General features: G+C 37.8%; 1 protein-coding gene across 1 annotated transcript in view; it reads right to left on the reverse strand.

Annotated features, from left to right (window-relative positions):
* Nucleotides 1-202: 202 nt before the first annotated feature.
* The window catches only part of MANEA (mannosidase endo-alpha), an 80,732-nt gene continuing 59,784 nt past the window's right edge, over nucleotides 203-21,150 (reverse strand). Inside the window, exons 4-5 of the mRNA XM_068985216.1 lie at nucleotides 1,706-1,782; nucleotides 203-872 (exon numbers count right to left, since the gene is read on the reverse strand). Of these exons, the coding sequence (XP_068841317.1) occupies nucleotides 203-872; nucleotides 1,706-1,782 (747 nt within the window). The remainder of the gene's footprint in view (nucleotides 873-1,705; nucleotides 1,783-21,150) is intronic.

Genomic DNA, 21,150 nt, shown 5'->3' on the forward strand with positions numbered 1-21,150 from the left:
TTATTTGCACAACTTTTCTCTCAGTGTAACACTGTGAAAGGTGGTAATGATATTACAATCCTTAACAATGTAAAAATTATTTTTATTAGAGATAATGGTAAGAGTACATATTGATTTTGACAGTTTTCTTCCCATAACTGAAAACAAAAGGAATGTATTGAAATTAGGTAATTTCTATAATTATTAAACTTAAATCAATCCATTAAGAAACAGGTTGTGTGCTAAGTTCCTGGTGACCTAATGCATAAATTGCTCTTTCCTTTCTGTATTTTTCAGACCACTTGCGAGTTAGCTCTAGATAAAGACTTGGTTTATGAGGCCGGTAATCCAGGTACACAATATTACTGGTTCTTTTGGGAACAGCTCTTTCAATCTGAGTTCCTTCATGCCACTCATTAAAAGAGGTGATGGAAATTATACTGGGGTGGGCTTGGAGTGCAGCCCTCAGAGCAGTCTCATAGTATTTCCCGTTGATTCGGTTACGAGTGTTATGAGAGTTCCACGGTCGGATGCTGGTATCTATGTATCCTGGGCCCACACTGGGGATGAACATTAGGTCGAACTGATCACAAAAATATTTTATCTTAGCCCAGTTTTCATAGGATGAGCCATAAGTAAAGCCATTTGTGGCAAAGTATGTGTAAATTCCATCAAAACCACCTCGAAGAATTCCGTATCTATGCTTTTTATCTACTAGAAGTGCAATAAACAATGCATCATAAGGAGAGTTGCGAATGCTCTGAGACCCTGAGCTGGTTAACAGATTGGCCCATTTTTGAGATGCTGTGATATAGGAATCATAGATATAAAACATTGGAAGAGCATTGCCGTTCTTAGTCTTGTACCTGTAAAAGGCAGGATGATTTCCATATCTAGAATATAAACATATATGAAAATAAAATGAAAATTCATGTCTTATTTCCCATGGCCAATTATTTATGTACTGAAAATGAAGGTAAGTAGTACAGTTTAAGTGCATTGTTCACCTTCTTTGTGGAATTAGCTATGTAAGTGTAATCATTAAAAATACATTTTTAATTTTACACATTGGGAAATGAGATACTGGATATATTAAGACATTAACAAACAAGATAGTAATTACTTATATGGAGGTTTAAAAATGATGACTAACACAATAAAAACTCCATTTTTCTACATGAAGATACTGCTTTTGTGTGTGTGTGTGTGTGTGTGTGTGTGTGTGTTCTAAGTGATGCATGCCCCAACTGTTGCTGACATGTTTCTTTATAAGAGTATGGCATCTGTCACAGACTATTATCAGTAAACCCTTAAACAAAATGAAACTGTACTAATAAATTCTTTCCCTGTAAACATACTGAAACATAAATGAAAATATTAGATGTGAATCTACCATATCTAACAGCAATTCCCATTTCATATTCTAAACTTCTTTTTTTAAAAAAGGCAACTTTATATTCATAAAATTTACAGAATAATACAATTTTGTAACAATTTAAAATGCTAGATGACAAACATCATAGTCTAATATACACATAAGAGTAAAAACAGCAACTTGTAATTATTCATAGAGAAATTGAATTATAAGGAAATTCAAGTTCCTAAAATGATTGCAACATTCATTACAAAATTTAATTGATATTAATGTCATACTATGTCATTCAAATCCCTCAAATATAATTTAAATATACTTATAACAGGAATTATAGGAGAAAAGATTTCTTACTTGTCTATAATGTACTTGACATTTTTGTACATGTTTTTATCATCTCGATTCTTATATGGTTCAATGTGAAAAGTGACCTAAAAAAAAATATTGATAGAGAAAAAATTATGATTAAAAGTAAAAATGAAATAATAAACTGACTTAACCTTAAGATGAATACCTTATTGAAGTTGACAAATAGTTGAGTAACAATGTGTTAATTATTGCTGTACAGCAAAATGACTCAGTTATTGCTGTACAGCAAAGTGACTCAGTTATAGATATATACATTTTTTTTATATTCATATTCTTTCCATGGTGTATCATGGGGTATCGAATATAGTTCGTGCTATACAGTAGGAGCTTGTTGTTTATCCATTCTCTATACACTAACCCCAACTTCCCATTCCATTCCTCCCCACCCTACAGCACCCAACAGTCTGTTCTCCATGTCTGTGATTCTGCTTCACAGATGGTTCATTTGTGTCATGTTTTAGATTCCACATATAAGTGAACAGCATGTGGTATCTGTCTTTCTTACTTCATTTTATACGATAATCTCTAGGTCCATCCATGTTGCTGCAAACAGCATCGCTTCATTCCTTTTTAATGGCTGAGTAGGATCCCATTGTGTATATGTTCCACATCTTTATCCATTCATCTGTTGATAAGACATTTAGGTTGCTTCCATGTCTTGGCTATTGGGAACAGTGCTTCTATGAACACAGGGGTGCAAGTATCTTTTTGAATTATAGTTTTGTCTGGATATAAACCTAGGAGTTGTATTGCTAGATAATATAATTATATTTCCAGTTTTCTGAGGAACCTCCAGAGTGTTTTCCACAGTGGTTGCACCAAGTCACATTCCCACCAAGAATTCAGGAGGGTTCCCTTTTCTCCACACCTTCTCTAGTATTTGTTATTTGTAGACTTTTTAATGTTGGTCATTCTGACTTGTGTGAGGTGGCATCTCATTATAGTTTTCATTTATATTTATCTAATAATTAGTAGGTTGAGCATCTTTTCATTCGGCTACTGCCATCTGTATTTCATCTTTGGAGAAATGTCTAATTTAGGCCTTCTGCCCATTTTTGGATTGGTTTGCTTGTTCTTCTGTTACTGAACTGAATAAGCTGTTTATGTATTTTGGAAATTAGGCCCTTGTTGGTTGCATCATTTGCAAACACACTCTTCCATTCTTTAGGTTTTCTTTGCTATGCAAAAGCTTATAATCTGATTAGGTCTCATTGTTTTGTTTTCATTTCTATTGCCGTGAGAGACTGGCCCAAGAAAATACTGGTACAATTTACATGAGAGAATGTCTTACCTATGTTCTCTTCTAGGAGTTTTATGGTATCATGTTGTAAGTCTTTCAGCCATTTTGAGTTTATTTTTGTGTATGGTGTGAGGGTGTATTCTAACTTCATTGATTTATATGCAGCTTTCCAACTTTACCAGCAACACTTGCTGAAGAGATTTTCCTTTGAATTATCTTCAGTTTCCTTTATTAATGTTTTACAGTTCTCAGGGTATAAGCCTTTCTTGGCAAGGTAAGATGAATACTTACTGAACAAAGAAGTTGCTAGAGAATTCTAACAAACAGTAATAATGTTTACCAAGTGCTTTCTCTTTTAAATAATTCTCTAAATATTTTATACTTTTTAACTTCAGTTAATTCTCACAACTCTATAAGGTAGTTAGTATCGCCATATGAAACAATCAAAGATAAGGCAGCTCAATGAGTTGTCACCCAGCCAGCTGGAGGCAATATAAGCAATCTGAATTCAAAGCTCAGATGTTTGATCACTATGCAGTGGTTCATCTTATATGCTTATTCCTTTTAAAGAGTAAATAGGAATATATTCTATATTCAGAAATATCTTTCTTTAAAAAAAGGCAAAACAAAGTATGATCTAGAAAAACCTGGATTCTTTTTTCATGTGTGAACATTAAGTTTACATTTAAATGAAGTCAATAGCAAATGTCTTTAAATGACAGATTCTCCTATACAATTAAAATAGCATTTTACAAAATAATATACATTTAATATGTACTATTCAAATAATTTATAACAAATTACTTAAAAACACACTATACTGAACAATAATTTTCAGAATACTCATTATTAAATACTCATTATTGATGTGGCTTATACATCACTACAATGATGATAGAAAGCAGCAAACAAAAATACTTTTAAAATACTGTGCACATAAAAATTCAATTTTTCTAACCAAAAAAGGTTATATATAAATGAAGAAAAACTAATTTTGGCTACCAAAACCGTTCTGTAGGTCATTTATTATTAGCGGAATAGATTGTCATTTAAAGGAAAGATCATGTGTACTATATCTACTTAAGATGTGCAAAACAACTATGAGAATTTTCATTTTTATTACTAATTTTACTGACTTACCATTAAAAATCTTTATGGAAATCTAATAAACATTGATAATATTTTAAGTTTAGAGTGGTTCCTATGAAGCATGTATGGAATTAGAGACTTACATGCTACTGCAATATAAAATGTCTTTGTTTTCAACTACCTTAATTAAAGTGAAATGTAGTTTGCATTAATCAGTGCTACTGTTCTTATAGAATTAATTTTAAAGTCAGACAACATTCAGTGTAACTCACTTCCCACTTTTAATAAAATTTCAGTAATATTATACAAAGAAAGGTTTCGGTAGTAACAAAATATATTCATTTCTGCAGTATACTCTAAGTCCTGCTAGGTCAGATTTTGCAGTAGCTCTGATATTTGCTTTTTAACTTCAATTGAAAGAAAACTGACAAGGATATTTGTATTTTCATACTCTTACATAATGTAACCTTGGATAATCTTCCTTTAGATGCAACATTTTCTAAGTAAGTTTTATTTTATATATAAAAATACCATATTTAAACAAATATCCTACATTAAAATGAATTTGCTTGTAAAGTTGCAAACTGTAAATGGCTTTCTTTCTATAAAATGCAGATCAATACATTTATAGTAATTCAATAAGCTATTATTGATATACAACACAATATTATCCTTCATATCTCTAACTCATTAATGGTAATGATATTTCTTTGTAGGTTTAATTAATAATGTGATGTATCACCATTTCACTATTCTGTTTGGAAAAAAATCTTATTAGACCAATACTACGACTTTAAAAATGACAGAATCCTATACGTGTTTTAATCAGATGTTTCCAATATCTTTATAAGGGGAAGTAAGAGTCATATCTCTTTAAATTCATGTCTCATTAAATGGTGTTTTTCCCCCATAGCAGTAAGTTGAATTGGTGTATCACTATGCAGTTACAGGAGAGGGCAATGGCAACCCACTCCAGTACTCTTGCCTGGAAAATCCCATGGACAGAGGAGCCTGGTAGGTTGCAGTCCACGGGGTCGCACAGAGTCGGACACGACTGAAGCGACTTAGCAGTAGCAGCAGCAAGAGTCATATAGATGTTTCCTCATTTCATGCTTCTAATTTTAACCAGGCACCCAAAGTGAACCTCTTAAGTGAAAACCTGATGATCCTGGAGAGTGGGATTAGAAACATGATGGCATAAAATGCTCCTATTATTTATTCCCTTTTAAATCAACATATGAGATATTCATACATGAGCAAAAGTGCCTCTGTGGTGTTTTAGGACCTAGTGTCTTACGCCAAGGAACCCAGGAGTTGTCTCACCCACCACGAAGATGATAAGAGACAAACTTCTATTTGAGCTGGGAAACAAGAGGAGTCAGCGAAACTGCCTAGACTTTTGCTCCTGTCAGGCAAAAACTGGGTAAGTGAAGACCCAGGCAGGCACTCACATATGAGACAGAGAACCTGCCAAAGTCTAATCCTCCCAAAGAGAGACTTCAGCACATAACTGGAGACCAAAAGTAAGTAATTAAGTAAACAGATAAATGGTAGTTTGGTGGCAGTAGACAAACTTTCTAAGCATCAAGTTCTGCCTAAGGAAACACTGAGAGGGGAAAAGAAAGTTGGTAAGTGCCTGGCTAAGCCAGCTGGACTGGAAAGTGGCTGAAAAGATCCATTCTCTCCACCAGTACCTAGAGTACTAAGATATGAAATTTATAACTAGGGGAAGGTAGGATATTAGGAAAGATGCAAATAAGAACTTCACTTGGTGGGAAAGGGACTGTTCTTAGCAGCAGTCCACCTAGGAGCCACAGGGATTACCCTGCCGGAACTGCAGGCAACCCCCATGTACCCAGTGCTAAACTCACTCTTTACTGCCACTCTATGTTGGCTCCATGTATGGGTTCCCAAGGGCCACTGCCAAGAGAAAGCTCCAGTAGAGTGTGGGTGTGCTCAGAAACTACAAACTGGAGGTATAGCAACCTTTTAAAAAGAAAGAGAGAGGGCAGGAAAGTTTAAAAATTCACTCAAAAGAGAAAACAAAGAAGACTAGAGCAGCTACAAATTCACAAAAACAAAGTAAAAACTCTAATATCAACACTACAATAACATACCATCTGCTGAAGGCAACAAGAAAAGAGTTAAGGAGTTATCTACTAATTCATATGCAAAAACAAAAGTGCAAATCTAAAACAAATATGAAAGATCAAGGACACATGGCATCACAGAAAAATTATCTATTTCTAGTGGTCAAACTCAGAGGCACAGAATATTGCAAACTATCTGATAGTTGAAAACAGATGTTAATCAACAGGTTACAAGAAAACTCAAGACAATTCAATAAAATCATGAATAAAACAATTCTTTATTAAAGAGAATGAAGTTTTCAAAAGAACCAAACAAAAATTCTAGAACTAGATAGCATGCAGTACAGAGAATATTTAGCAGGGCAGAGAACATGAAGATAGAATGACTGACTTGGGGGAAAATTTTGAAATCACACAAAGGAGAAGAGAGAACTGAAAGAGAAAAAAGAGAAAAAGATTAAAGAAAGCCTACATGGTCTACAGATATTCATCCATATATCCTGAAAAAGGTCAGGATAAACAGGATTCCAGACACAGAAGGCAGGGTCAGGGAGTTAAAGAAATAATAGATGAGAACTTCAAAAATCTGAGGAAAGATTTGGACATACAAGTCCACAAAACTAGTAGATTATCCTATTATCTCCACACAAAAAGACAGTCTCCAAGATATTAAAGGTAAGCAGGGGAAAAAAAAAAAAAAAAAGAATGAACCCTACAATGGACTGCCATTAGGCTATCAGAAGAAACTATCTGTAGGCTATCTGTAGAAACTCTAGGCCTCAGGGCAGTGGAATGACATATTTGAAGAACTGAAAGATAAAAATGGCCAGCCAAGAATACTTTATTGAGCAAAGTTATCCTTCAGCTAGAAAAGACAAGTAAAGGCTCTTCAGAATAAACAAAATCTGAGGGAGTTCACCATCACTATACCTGCCATGCAAGAAATGCTGAAAGGAGTTTTTCAAGCTGAAATAAAAACATAAAAAATTACACAGTACTCTGATAAAGATGAGAAATACACAATTAGACTTAAAACACTGTAACTCTGTAGTAGGATGGTGTGTTAACACATTACTGTCTGGAAATGTATTAAAGGCCATAGGCAGCAGTTTCTGTAAAAATCGCCCAGTCAATGATGTGTTAACAGCTTCCCAGGTGGCTCCAGTGTTTAAGAACCCACCTGCTAATGCTGGAGATGCAAGAGATGCAAGTTCAATCCCTGGGTTGGGAAGATCCCATGGAGAAGGAAATGGCAACTCACTCCAGTATTCCTGCCTGGGAAATCCCAGGAATAGAGCAGCCTGGTGGCCTACAGTCCATGGGGTTGCAAAGAGTCGGACATGACAGAGCTGCCACACATACACTCAACTATAGTCTAAAGGTTAAACGAGAGTAGGAAAAATAACTACTACAAATTGTTAATAAATATACAATAAGAGGTAAAACTTCCTTGGTGGCTCAGACGGTAAAGTGTCTGCCTACAATGTGGGAGACCTGGGCTCAATGTGGTCCACTGGAGAAGGGAATGGCAAACCACTTCAGTTTTCTTGCCCTGAGAACCCCATGAACAGTATGAAAAGGCAAAATGATAGGATACTGAAAGAGGAACTCCACAGGTCGGTAGGTGCCCAATATGCTACTGGGGATCAGTAGAGAAAGAACGCCAGAAAGAATGAAGGGATGGAGCCAAAGTAAAAACAATACACAGTTCTGGATGTGACTGGTGATAGAAGCAAGGTCAGATGCTGTAAAGAGCAATACTGCATAGGAACCTGGAATGTCAGGTCCATGAATCACGGTAAATTGGAAGTGGCCAAACAGGAGATGGCAAGAGTGAACATCAACATTCTAGGAATCATCAAACTAAAATGGACTGGAATGGGTGAATTTAACGCAGATGACCATTATATCTACTACTGTGGGCAGGAATCCCTTAGAAGAAATGGAGTAGCCATCATGGTCAACAAGAGAGTCTGAAATGCAGTACTTGGATGCAATCTCAAAAATGACAGAATGATCTCTGTTCGTTTCCAAGGCAAACCATTCAATATCACAGTAATCCAAGTCTATGCCCCAACCAGTAACACTGAAGAAGCTGAAGATGAATGGTTCTATGAAGACCTACAAGACCTTTTAGAACTAACACCCAAAGAAGATGTCCTTTTCATTTTAAGAGACTGGAATGTAAAAGGAAGTCAAATACCTGGAGTAACAGGTGAATTGGCCTTCGAATATGGAATGAAGCAGGGCAAAGGCTAATAGAGTTTTGCTAAGAACACACACTGGACATAGCAAACACCCTCTTCCAACAACACAAGAAAACTCTACACATGGACATCACCAGATGGTCAACACCAAGATCAGATTGATTATATTCTTTGCAGCCAAAGATGGAGAAGCTCTATACAGTCGGCAAAAACAAGACCGGGAGCTGACTGTGGCTCAGATCATGAACTCCTTATTACCAAATTCAGACTAATATTGAAGAAAGTAGGGAAAACCACTAGACCATTCAAATATGACCTAAATCAAATCCCTTATGATTATACAATGGAAGTGAGAAATAGATTTAAGGGACTAGATCTGATAGATAAAGTGCCTGATAACTATGCATGGAGGTTCGTGACACTGTACAGGAGACAGGGATCAAGGCCATCCCCATGGAAAAGAAATGCAAAAAAGCAAAATGGCTGTCTGGGGAGGACTTACAAATAGCTATGAAAAGAAGAGAAGTGAAAAGGAAAGATATAAGCATCTGAATGGAGAGTTCCAAAGAATAGCAAGAAGAGATAAGAAAGCCTTTTTCAGCGATCAATGAAAAGAAATAGAGGAAAAGAACAGAATGGGAAAGACTAGAGATCTCTTCAAGAAAATTAGAGATACCGAGGGAACATTTCATGCAAAGATGGGCTTGATAAAGGACAGAAATGGTATGGACCTAACAGAAGCAGAAGATATTAAGAAGACATGGCAAGAATACACAGAAGAACTGTACAAAAAAGATCTTCATGACCAAGATAATCATGATGGTGTGATCACTTACCTAGAGCCAGACATCCTGGAATGTGAAGTCAAGTGGGCCTTAGAAAGCATCACTACGAACAACACCAGTGGAGGTGATGGAATTCCAGGGGAGCTATTTCAAATCCTGAAAGATGATGCTGTGAAAGTGCTGCACTCAATATGCCAGCAAATTTGGAAAACTCAGAGTGGCCACAGGACTGGAAAAGGTCAGTTTTCATTCCAATCCCAAAGAAAGGCAATGCCAAAGAATGCTCAAAACTACCGCACAATTGTACTCATCTCACACGCTAGTAAAGTAATGCTCAAAATTCTCCAAGCCAGGCTTCAGCAAACATGAACTGTGAACTTCCTGATGTTCAAGCTGGTTTTAGAAAAGGCAGAGGAATCGGAGATCAAATTACCAACCTCTGCTGGATCATAGAAAAAGCAAGAGAGTTCCAGAAAAATATCTATTTCTGCTTTATTGACTATGTCAAAGCCTTTGACTGTGTGTGTCACAATAAACTGGAACATTCTGAAAGAGATGGGAATAACAGACCACCTTACCTACCTCTTGAGAAACCTATATGCAGGTCAGGAAGCAACAGTTAGAACTGGACATGGAACAACAGGCTGGTTCCATACAGGAAAAGGAGTATGTCAAGGCTGCATATTGTCAGCCTGCTTATTTAATTTAAATGCAGCGTACATCATGAGAAATGCTGGGCTGGAAGAAGTACAAGCTGAAATCACGATTGCCGGGAGAAATATCAATAATGTCAGATATGCAGATGACACCACCCTATGGCAGAAAGGGAAGAGGAACTAAAAAGCCTCTTGATGAAAGTGAAAGAAGAGGGAAAAAGTTGGCTTAAAGCTCAACATTCAGAAAACGAAGATCATGGCATCTGGTCCCATCACTTCATGGGAAATAGATGGGGAAACAGTAGAAACAGTGTCAGACTTTATTTTGGGGGGCTCCAAAATCATTGCAGATGGTGACTGCAGCCATGAAATTAAAAGACGCTTACTCCTTGGAAAAAAAGTTATGACCAACCTAGATAGCATATTGAAAAGCAGAGACACTACTTTGCCAACAAAGGTCCATCTAGTCAAGGCTATGGTTTTTCCTGTGGTCATGTATGGATGTGAGAGTTGTACTGTGAAGAAAGCTGAGTGCCAAAGAATTGATGCTTTTGAACTGTGGCGTTGGAGAAGACTATTCAGAGTCCCTTGGACTGCAAGGAGATCCAACCAGTCCATTCTGAAGGAGATCAATCCTGGGATTTCTTTGGAAGGAATGATGCTAAAGCTGAAACTCCAGTACTTTGGCCACCTCATGCGAAGAGTTGACTCGTTGGAAAAGACTCTGATGCTGGGAGGGATTGGGGGCAGGAGAACAAGGGGACGCCCGAGGATGAAATGGCTGGATGGCATCACGGACTCGATGGACATGAGTCTGAGTGAACTCCGGGAGATGGTGATGGACAGAGAGGCCTGGCATGCTGCGATTCATGGGGTCGCAAAGAGTCGGACACAACTGAGCGACTGAACTGAACTGAACTGGACTGCAAGGAGATCCAAGCAGTCCATCCTGAAGGAGATCAGTCCTGGGTGTTCTTTGAAAGGAATGATGCTAAAGCTGAAATTCCAGTACTTTGGCCACCTCATGCGAAGGGTTGACTCATTGGAAAAGATTCTGATGCTGGGAGGGATTGGGGGCAGGAGGAGAAGGGGACAGCAGAGGATGAGATGGCTGGATGGCATCACGGACTTGATGGATGTGAGTCTGAGTGAACTCCAGGAGTTGGTGATGGACAGGGAGGCCTGTCGTGCTGCAATTCATGGGGTCGCAAAGAGTCGGACACGACTGAGCGACTGAACTGAACCGAAAAGAGGTAAATTGTAACATCAATATACAAAAGGGAGGAGCAAAACAGTGGATAACTTACGAGGTCATAGATAAGGTTGTATAAACCGAAAATGGACTGTGATATCTGAGAGATGCTTTATATAACCTCCCTTGATAACCACAAAGCAAAAATTTAGAGCAGATCAACAAGAGAGGGATAAGAGAGCATATCACCATGAAAAATAATCCAATTTACAAATGTAGGCAGGAAGAGATAAGGAAAAAAGAAATAATGACAATACAAAACCAGAATGTAATCATTAAGACTACATATAATAATTACTCTGAATGTAAACATATTGACCTCACCAGTCAAAAGGCACATAGTGACTAGATGAATAAAGAAATAAGACCAAACTGTGTGGTGTGTTATCAAGAGACCCAGTTAAGCTTTAAGGATGCACAGAGACTCAAAGTGGAGGGATGAAAAACTATACTACATGCAGGTGGAAACTATAGTGGAATATCAATTTCAGAATGTAAACTTAAACAGGACTGAAAAATGACCAAGTAGAAGTTGTTTATGGAAAAGTTTCCATGTGCTGTGACAATTGGGATGTTGTATTTTAAAATTATTTTTTGTGTTTCTTCTGGTTATTTTCCTTCATATCAACATATCTTTACAATTCATTGTACTTATGATTACTGTTAACTTTCTTATTTACAAAACTCAGATAATCTCAGTGATCAAATATTTTTGTTTCTTTGTAGTTTTACTGTATAATATTATTGAAATAACTATATCTCTGTTCTATTAGGAAAAATAAAATGGTTCTGCTTTAAGAGGGTGATGTAGGAAGATATATGACTTACCTCCCTCCACAGACAAACCAAATCTACAGCTTCCTCCAGAAAGAACCTGCTGGAGTGACCTCATCACATCTGGTAAATGAGAGGGAAATCAAACCAAAGCAGGTAGGAAAGGCTGAGACAGAATCTCGTCATAAACCCCATCCCCAGTAGTGACATACAATCCAGAGGGAACTCAAAACCCAGAGCTTCTCCCTGAGGAATAAATAGTTTGTATCCCATATCTAGCATACCAATTTCTAAGACCAGCACATGAAAGATGAGTCCCCAAGATATCATCTTTGAATATCCAAAGAGATGTAGCTCTTAAAGGGCTTGTATGCAGACTCATTCAGTCCAGGGACCAGTGCAAAAACAGCCCTAATGAAAGTCCCCAGATTTTATGTAAAAGAAACCCATTTGCTAATTTTAAAAGCATTGGTCTGAGAGGCAAAGGCCTGCTGGGATATTCTATGGGGAAAGAGGAGGGAGATCTTTGTTCACCCTCTGCTTAATAAAGCCAGCAGGTGCCATCCTTGAGCTCCACACCTGCCTCACTCCAGGTAGTGGGTGGCATCACTGGGGTCTCCCTCTGTCATGCTCCAGAGCACAGTATTTCCAAGAGAGGGGCCTCTAGATTTTGCAGGTGCCATGAAGGAACACCTGTTGATCACCTGGATCTGGCAGCCAGGGGAGCTTACATTGTGGTCCTATAAGCCTGAATATATTCATACTTTTTAAAACCTGCTGCCTGAGGGTTTGAGTTTCAATCAGCAACAATCAACAGAAAGCTTTCAGGTAGCACCTAAAGGACACTGGTCTTGGCATACCTTCAACTATTCAGTTCAGTTCAGTTCAGTTGCTCAGTCGTGTCCAACTCTTTGTGACTCCATGAATCGCAGCACACCAGGCCTCCCTGTCCATCACCAACTCCCGGAGTCCACCCAAACTCATCTGCATCGAATCGGTGATGCCATCCAGCCATCTCATCCTCTGTTTTCCCCTTCTCCTCCTGCCCCCAATCCCTTCCAGCATCAAGGTCTTTTCCAATGAGTCAACTCTTCGCATGAGGTGGCCCAAGTATTGGAGTTTCAGCCTCAACATCAGTCCTTCCAATGAACACCCAGAACTGATCTCCTTTAGGATGGACTGGTTGTATCTCCTTGCAGTCCAAGGGACTCTCAAGAGTCTTCTCCAGCACCACAGTTCAAAAGCATCAATTTTTCGGTGCTCAGCTCTTTTCACAGTCCAACTTTCACATCCATACATGACTACTAGAAAAACCATAGCCTTGACTAGATAGACGTTTGTTGGCAAAGTAATATCTCTACTTCTTAATATGCTTTCTAGGTTGGTCATAACTTTTCTTCCAAGGAGTAAGCATCTTTTAATCTCATGGCTGTAGTCACCATCTGCAGTGATTTTGGAGCCCCCAAAAATAAAGTCTGACACTGTTTCCCCATCTATTTCCCATGAAGTGATGGGACTGGATGCCGTGATCTTAGTTTTCTGAATGTTGAACTTTAAGCCAACTTTTTCACTCTCTTCTTTCACTTTCATCAACTATTAGGATCTATTATAAACAAAATAGGCTGCTTAAACAACCACAAAGGTTTGAGACAGTTAGGGAAGTATTAAATGATAAGATTCATCTTATATACAAGGTCAGTGCTTCAAGACAGAGAAAGATGAGTGTGTCATTAAATGCACAGAAACTAATACAGAGTCAAGCAAAATGAAGAAATGTATTTAGAGGAATATGCTCCAAATGAAAGAACGTAAGATAAAACCTCAGAAAAATAAAACAAACTTTAAAGAGTCAGAGATAAGTAAGTAACCTGATAAGAGCTGAAAGTAATGGTAATAAAAATGCTAACCAAATTCAAGGGGGGAAGAAAGGTTGAACACAGTGAAAATGCAACAAAGAGAAAATATAAGAGGTCACAGAGCTAAATATAATAGCTGTACTGATAAATATACTAGAGAGGTTCAACAGCAGACTAGAAGCAGAAAAAAAGGGCAAGAGGCTCTTACGCAATCTGAGCAGCACACAGCATGACAAACAGTGAAGACAAATTAAGGGACTTCTGGGACACTTACCATGTGAATGCTTACTTGATGCTATCCTATAAAGAGCAGAAAGAGAGAAAAGTGCAGAAAACTTATTGGGAGAAGGGTTAACTGAAAAATCCCCTAACACAAGGAAGAAATACATCCAGGTCAAAGAAGCCCAAGAATGCCAAATAAAATGAGCCCAAAGAAAACCACACCAGGACATATTATAATTAAAAGGTTAAGAACCCACACACATACAGTCAAGTAATCTATAACAAAGGAGCCAAAAACATAAAATGGGTAAAGGACAGTCTTTAATAAATGGTATTAGAAAATAGTGTTAGAAATACCATGCCCTGGAGCATGACAGAGGGAGACCCCAGTGATGTTGCCCACTACGTGGAGTGAGGCAGGTGTGGAGCGCAAGGATGGCACCTGCGCTGCTGGCTTTAGGAAGTAGAGGGTGCAGAGATCTCCGGCCTCTTTCCCCACAGAATATCCTAGCAGGCTTTGCCTCTCAGACCAACGCTTTCAAAATTAGCAAATGGGTTTCTTTTACATAAAATCTGGGTGCTTTTCAAAGGCCTGGACAGAATACACAAGAATGAAACTAGATCACTCAAACATAACTAAGAAAACAAAAGAGAACACACACAAAAAATCAGAAATGAAAGAGAATAAACTGTAACTGACAGTACAGAAATACATGTGATAAGAGACTACCAGGAATAATTATAAGCCCAAAAAATTACATAACCTAGAAGAAGTGTACACTTTCCTAGAATCATTCCAAGACTGAACCAGGAAATGACCATAACATTTAAGGAGACTGAGTTCATGAACTGGAAGAGTTAATACTGTTAAAATGTCAATACTGCCCAAAGCTAATTACATATTCAACAAAAATTGCATCAGAATACAATGTCATTTTTCACAAAAATAGAAAAAATAATCCTCAGTCTTGTACAAAACCACAAAAGACCCTGAATAGCCAAAGTCAATATTGAAACAAGAGAACAAAGTCAAAAAGGGATTAATCTCCAAAATACACAAACAGTTCATGCAACTCAATATTAAAAAAACCAATTGAAAAAATGGGTATAAGATTTAAAGAGATAATTCTCCAAGAAGGCATACAGATGGTGAAAACACACATGAAAAGATGTTCAACATTGTTAACTATGAGAGAAATGCAAGCCAAAACTACAATGAAGTATCACACCACATTGCTTAGAATGGCCATCATCAAAAAATCTATACAAAATAAATTCTGGAGAGGGTATAGGGGAAAAAGAACCCTCCTACCCTGTTTAGGGGAAAGTAAATTGGTACGGCCACTAAAGAGCACAGTATGGAGGTTCCCTAAAAAGTTAAAAACAGAGCTACCATATGACCCAGTAATCCCACTCTTAGACATATACTGTAGGAAAATCATCATTTGAAAAGACACATGCACCCCAATGTTCACTGCAGCTCTGCTTACAATAGTCAGGGTATGCAAGCCACCTAAATGTCCATCAACAGAGGAATGGATAAAGATGTGGTACATATTAATATATACAATGGTATATTACTCAACCATAAAAAACAAAACAAAATAATGCCATTTGTAGCAACATGGATGGACCACAAGATTGTCGTAATGACTGTAGAAAGTCAGACATATTAATAGGCAAATATATGATATCATTTATATGTGGAATCAAAAAAAATAGTACAGGTGAACTTATTTACAAAACAGAATCACAGATGTAGAAAGCTAACTTATGGTTACATGGGATATGAGGGGGAGGGATAAACCGGGAGACTAGGGTTGACATAAACAAACTACTATATATAAAACAGAAAGCTAGTAAGAACCTACTGTTTAGCACAGGGAACTCTCATTCAATCCTCTGTAATGATGTATATGGGAAAAGAACCTAAAAAAAGAGTGGACATGTGTACGCCTGACTCATTGGAAAAGACTCTGATGCTGGGAGGGATTGGGGGCAGGAGGAGAAGGGGACAACAGAGGATGAGACGGCTGGATGGCATCACTGACTCGATGGATGTGAGTCTGAGTGAACTCCGGGAGTTGGTGATGGACAGGGAGGCCTGGCATGCTGCGATTCATGGGGTCGCAAAGAGTCGGACACGACTGAGCGACTGAACTGAACTGAAACTAAGACAGCAGTATAAATCAACTATATTCCAATGAAAATTTAAGAGTTATCAATAAATAAATGAATAAATAAAACATGTGCACAGACACCATGAAAATATATTCAGTCATGAGAAAAAAGGAAACACTGCCATTTGTTTACAACGTGGATAAACATTATTATCATGATGTGAGACAGACCCAACAATGAAAGACAAGTATTTTATGTATCTCTTATAGTGGAATCCAAAATAAAATGAACTTGAAAACACAGAAAGGAATGATGGCTACCAAAGGCTGGGAGGAGGGGGAATGAAACAGATGGTGTTTAAGAATATATTTGGGGTTCCTTGATAGCTCAATTTGAGCATTCTTCGGCACTGCCTTTCTTTGGAATTGGAATGAAAACTGACCTTTTCCAGTCCTGTGGCCACTGCTGAGTTTTCCAAATTTGCTGGCATATTGAGTGCAGCACTTTCACAGCATCATCTTTCAGGATTTGAAATAGCTCCACTGGAATTCCATCACCTCCACTAGCTTTGTTCGTAGTGATGCTTTCTAAGGTCCACTTGACTTCACATTCCAGGATGTCTAGCTCTAGATGAGTGATCACACCATCGGGATTATCCGGGTCATGAAGATCTTTTTTGTACAGTTCTTCTGTGTATTCTTGCCACCTCTTCTTAATATCTTCTGCTTCTGTTAGGTCCATACCATTTCTGTCCTTTATCAAGCCCATCTTTGCACGAAGTGTTCCCTTGGTATCTCTAATTTTCTTGAAGAGATCTCTAGTCTTTCCCATTCTGTTCTTTTCCTCTATTTCTTTGCATTAATTGCTGAAGAAGGCTTTCTTATCTCTTCTTGCTATTCTTTGGAACTCTCCATTCAGATGCTTATATCTTTCCTTTTCTCTTTTGCTTTTTGCTTCTCTTCTTTTCACAGCTATTTGTAAGTCCTCCCGAGACAGCCATTTTGCTTTTTTGCATTTCTTTTCCATGGGGATGGTCTTGATCCCTGTCTCCTGTACAGTGTCATGAACCTCATTCCATAGTTCATCAGGCACTCTTATCTATCAGATCTAGGCCCTTAAATCTATTTCTCACTTTCATTGTATAATCATAAGGGATTTGATTTAGGTCATATCTGAAAGGTCTAGTGGTTTTCCCTACTTTCTTCAGTTTAAGTCTGAATTTGGCAATAAGGAGCTCATGATCTGAGCCACAGTCAGCTCTTGGTCTTGTTTTTGTTGACTGTATAGATGTTCAAGCTGGTTTTAGAAAAGGCAGAGGAACCAGAGATCAAATTGCCAACATACACTGGATCATGGAAAAAGCAAGAGAGTTCCAGAAAAATATCTATTTCTGCTTTATTGACTATGCCAAAGCCTTTGACTGTGTGGGTCACAATAAACTGTGGGAAATTCTGAAAGAGATGGGAATACCAGACCACCTGACCTGCCTCTTGAGAAATCTGTATGCAGGTCAGGAAGCAACAGTTAGAACTGGACATGGAACAACAGACTGGTTCCAAATAGGAAAAGGAGTAAGTCAAGGCTGTATATTGTCACTCTGCTTATTTAAATTATATGCAGAGTACATCATGAGAAACGCTGGACTGGAAGAAACACAAGCTGGGATCAAGATTGCCAGGAGAAATATCAATAACCTCAGATATGCAGATGACACCACCCTTATGGTAGAAAGTGAAAAGGAACTAAAAAGCCTCTTGATGAAAGAGCAGAGTGAAATAGTTGGCTTAAAGTTCGACATTCAGAAAACGAAGATCATGGCATCCGGTCCCATCACTTCATGGGAAATAGATGGGGAAACAGTGGAAACAGTGTCAGACTTTATTTTTGGGGGCTCCTGAATCACTGCAGATGGTGACTGCAGCCATGAAATTAAAAAATGCTTACTCCTTGGAAGAAAAGTTATGACCAACCTAGATAGCATATTCAAAAACAGAGACATTACTTTGCCGACTAAGGTCCATCTAGCAAGGCTATGGTTGTTCCAGTAGTCATGTATGGATGTGAAAGTTGGACTGTGAAGAAGGCTGAGCACCAAAGAATTGATGCTTTTGAACTGTGGTGTTGGAGAAGACTCTTGAGAGTCCCTTGGACTGCAAGGAGATCCAACCAGCCCTTTCTGAAGGAGATCAGCCCTGGGATTTCTTTGGAAGGAATGATGCTAAAGCTGAAGCTCCAGTACTGTGCCCACCTCATGCGAAGTGCTGACTCATTGGAAAACACTTTGATGCTGGGAGGGACTGGGGGCAGGAGGAGGAGGGCACGACAGAGGATGAGATGGCTGGATGGCATTACTGACTCGATGGTATGAATCTGAGTGAACTCCGGGAGTTGGTGATGGACAGGGAGGTTTGGCATGCTGCGATTCATGGGGTCGCAAAGAGTCGGACACGGCTCAGCGACTGAACTGAGCTGAAATGAACTGATAGCTCAGTTGGTAAAAAATTCGCATGTAATGCAGGAGACCCTGGTTCAATTCCTGGGTTGGCAAAATTCTCTAGAGAAGGGATAGGGTACCCACTCCAGTATTCTTGGGCTTCCCTCGTGGCTCAGCTGGTATAAAGAATCTGCCTGCAATGCGGGAGTCCTGGGTACAATCCCTGGGTTGGGAAGATCCCCTGGAGAAGGGAAAGGCTACCCCCTCTAGTATTCTGGCCTAGAGAATTACCTGGACTGTGCAGTACAGGGGGTCACAAATAGTCGGACATGACTGAAGAACTTTCACTTTTCACTTTCACTAAGAATATATACTTGCAACTAGTAGATAATTAAGTTATGGAGAGCGAATCTAACCGTGATTATAAACAACAAAACTGTATTATAGTAAACTTGCTAAGAAACTAGATCTTAACTGTTCTCATCACAAAAAGAAATGATAATTGTGCATCTTGATAGAGAGGTATTAGCTATCATGACAGTGATATTACAATATAAATAAATGTTATAATTTTAAACTTACACAATTTTATGTCAATTATACCTCAATAAAATTTTAAAAAAAGCAAAAATCTGATATGTTTTTCTGCATCTCAAAGTCCTCTACTGCCTGCTTCCCTCCTGCACGCCCTCATCCCCCACTGCAGTTAGAACGAGGCAGATCGTCCTACTCTCATGTGCTGCCATTGTACCCCTCCTCCAATTACTTGTATTTGTCTCTGACCACCAAGAGATTGCAAGGTCTCAAGTGTACGGAAGATGCCTTTCTTCATACTACCAGCATCTCCAACAGTACCTGCCCCATTGCAGACCCTGAATGATTTCCATGAAACAGACAACCATCAAATTAAATTCTAGGTTTGCCATTTACATACCCATTTAGGTAACAGTCATCAAGTTTTCACCATAAATTCACTTTATTAATTTAAGAGCAATAAGGTAAAAAAAAAAAAAGGTCATAAACAGTAAACTGTTTTCCAAATGAAGCTAAAAAATCATTTAGATAAGAACCACAGATGTAATATTCCTAATTTTAAGTTTCACATGGTCAAAAATCTGCAGAAGCCTGAGCAGCAGACATTACAATGACTCTCGAGCAATAGGTCAAATAAATAATGGATGGTGATAAATCAAAAGTGTAAGAAATATGATTTATATATAAAGTAGAAAAAACTTGCTCTTTTAAAATATGATACTAAATTTATTTAAATGCAAGAACATCACTAGTGGCTGAGTTAGTTCTTTCCCCTATAATTCTGATTTTCTTTCTAGTTGGATAATTTAATTCAGTCAGGTTTAAGGTAATGATGTTTTATAGTAATAACAACCCACAATCTGAGTGTCTTCAAAGACAAAATTTGTTTACTACACATAGGTCTATGCACTGGCTATGCTGGTTTTGTTCCAGACTATGGATCAAGTTCAGTTTTGCTCCATATGTCTGTCATTCTGGGTCCCAGACAGAAGGAGCACCTTGGGGCATGCTGTTCACATGGAAGAGGAACACAACCATGGAAACACATACTACTACTACTCAGACATGGCATACATGAATTTTTTTAACATCTCATTAGTCAAAGGAAGCCATCAGGCCAAGCCCAACATCAATGGGACAAGCGATATACTTGCTCTTCCCACAGAAAAGAAGGAAAACAGGAATAGTTGTTGAAAATCTACCAAAACTATCTATTGTGCTTCATCAAAAGATTATTTCACTGCTGTGTTATTAATGATATAGTGGTAAATACCCAGCTGTGAAATTTATAGTCTCTACAAAACCAGACTACTCAATGACAATTAAAACTGCTATAATACTTGTTCTAGTGAATATGCAGGCAAGTATATAAAAGAGCAGATCTCTAAATCTTTTTGAAAAATCATGATTTACATTTCAGTACTGAGCGACTTTCACTTTTACTCAATTACTCTTCCAAAAGAAATTAGTGTACATTTGCAAAATATAACACAGAATAACATTTTTATTATTGTCATTTTTATTTTTCTTATGACTTAAAAGGCACTCACTAAATGACTTTCAGTTGAAGTTAATAAATCAAAATTGCAATCACAATGTATTTAGAGATGAATATTAGTTAAAGCATTATGTAATAAAAACTAATGAGCTATGACAAAAGCTTAACTGTGAGGCTAATTCCTTAAAAACTCTCTATTCCTAAACAAACAAAGAATGAAAATAAAAACATTTTCATCTCAAAAAATAGAAAGAGTAAAACAAACTCAAGCAAAGAATTAGAAGCACATTAATCAAGAATGAAGTAGATATAATCATTAGAATATTTTAAAAGTAAAATCATTGCTTGGGGCTGGTGCACTGAGACAACCCAGAGGGATGGTATGGGGAGGGAGGAGGGAGAGGGGTTCAGGATGGGGAACACGTGTATATCCCTGGTGGATTCATGTTGATGTATGGCAAAAAAAAAAAAGAAAAGAAGAAAAAAATATATAAAATGGCAGTCAGTGTAAAAAAAAAAAAGTAAAATCATTGATAAATTGAAGGGCCATTTTGGGGGGAAAAGGGCAAAGTAAATCTATACTAATCAAATTGGGGGAAAGGGCAGATTATTTCCTTAAAGATTAGCAGGCAAAAAGTGGTAATCATGAACCCATTTGTTTTACATTTAAGG

Source organism: Capricornis sumatraensis, chromosome 13 (assembly GCF_032405125.1).
Source record: "Capricornis sumatraensis isolate serow.1 chromosome 13, serow.2, whole genome shotgun sequence".
Classification (NCBI taxonomy): domain Eukaryota; kingdom Metazoa; phylum Chordata; class Mammalia; order Artiodactyla; family Bovidae; genus Capricornis; species Capricornis sumatraensis.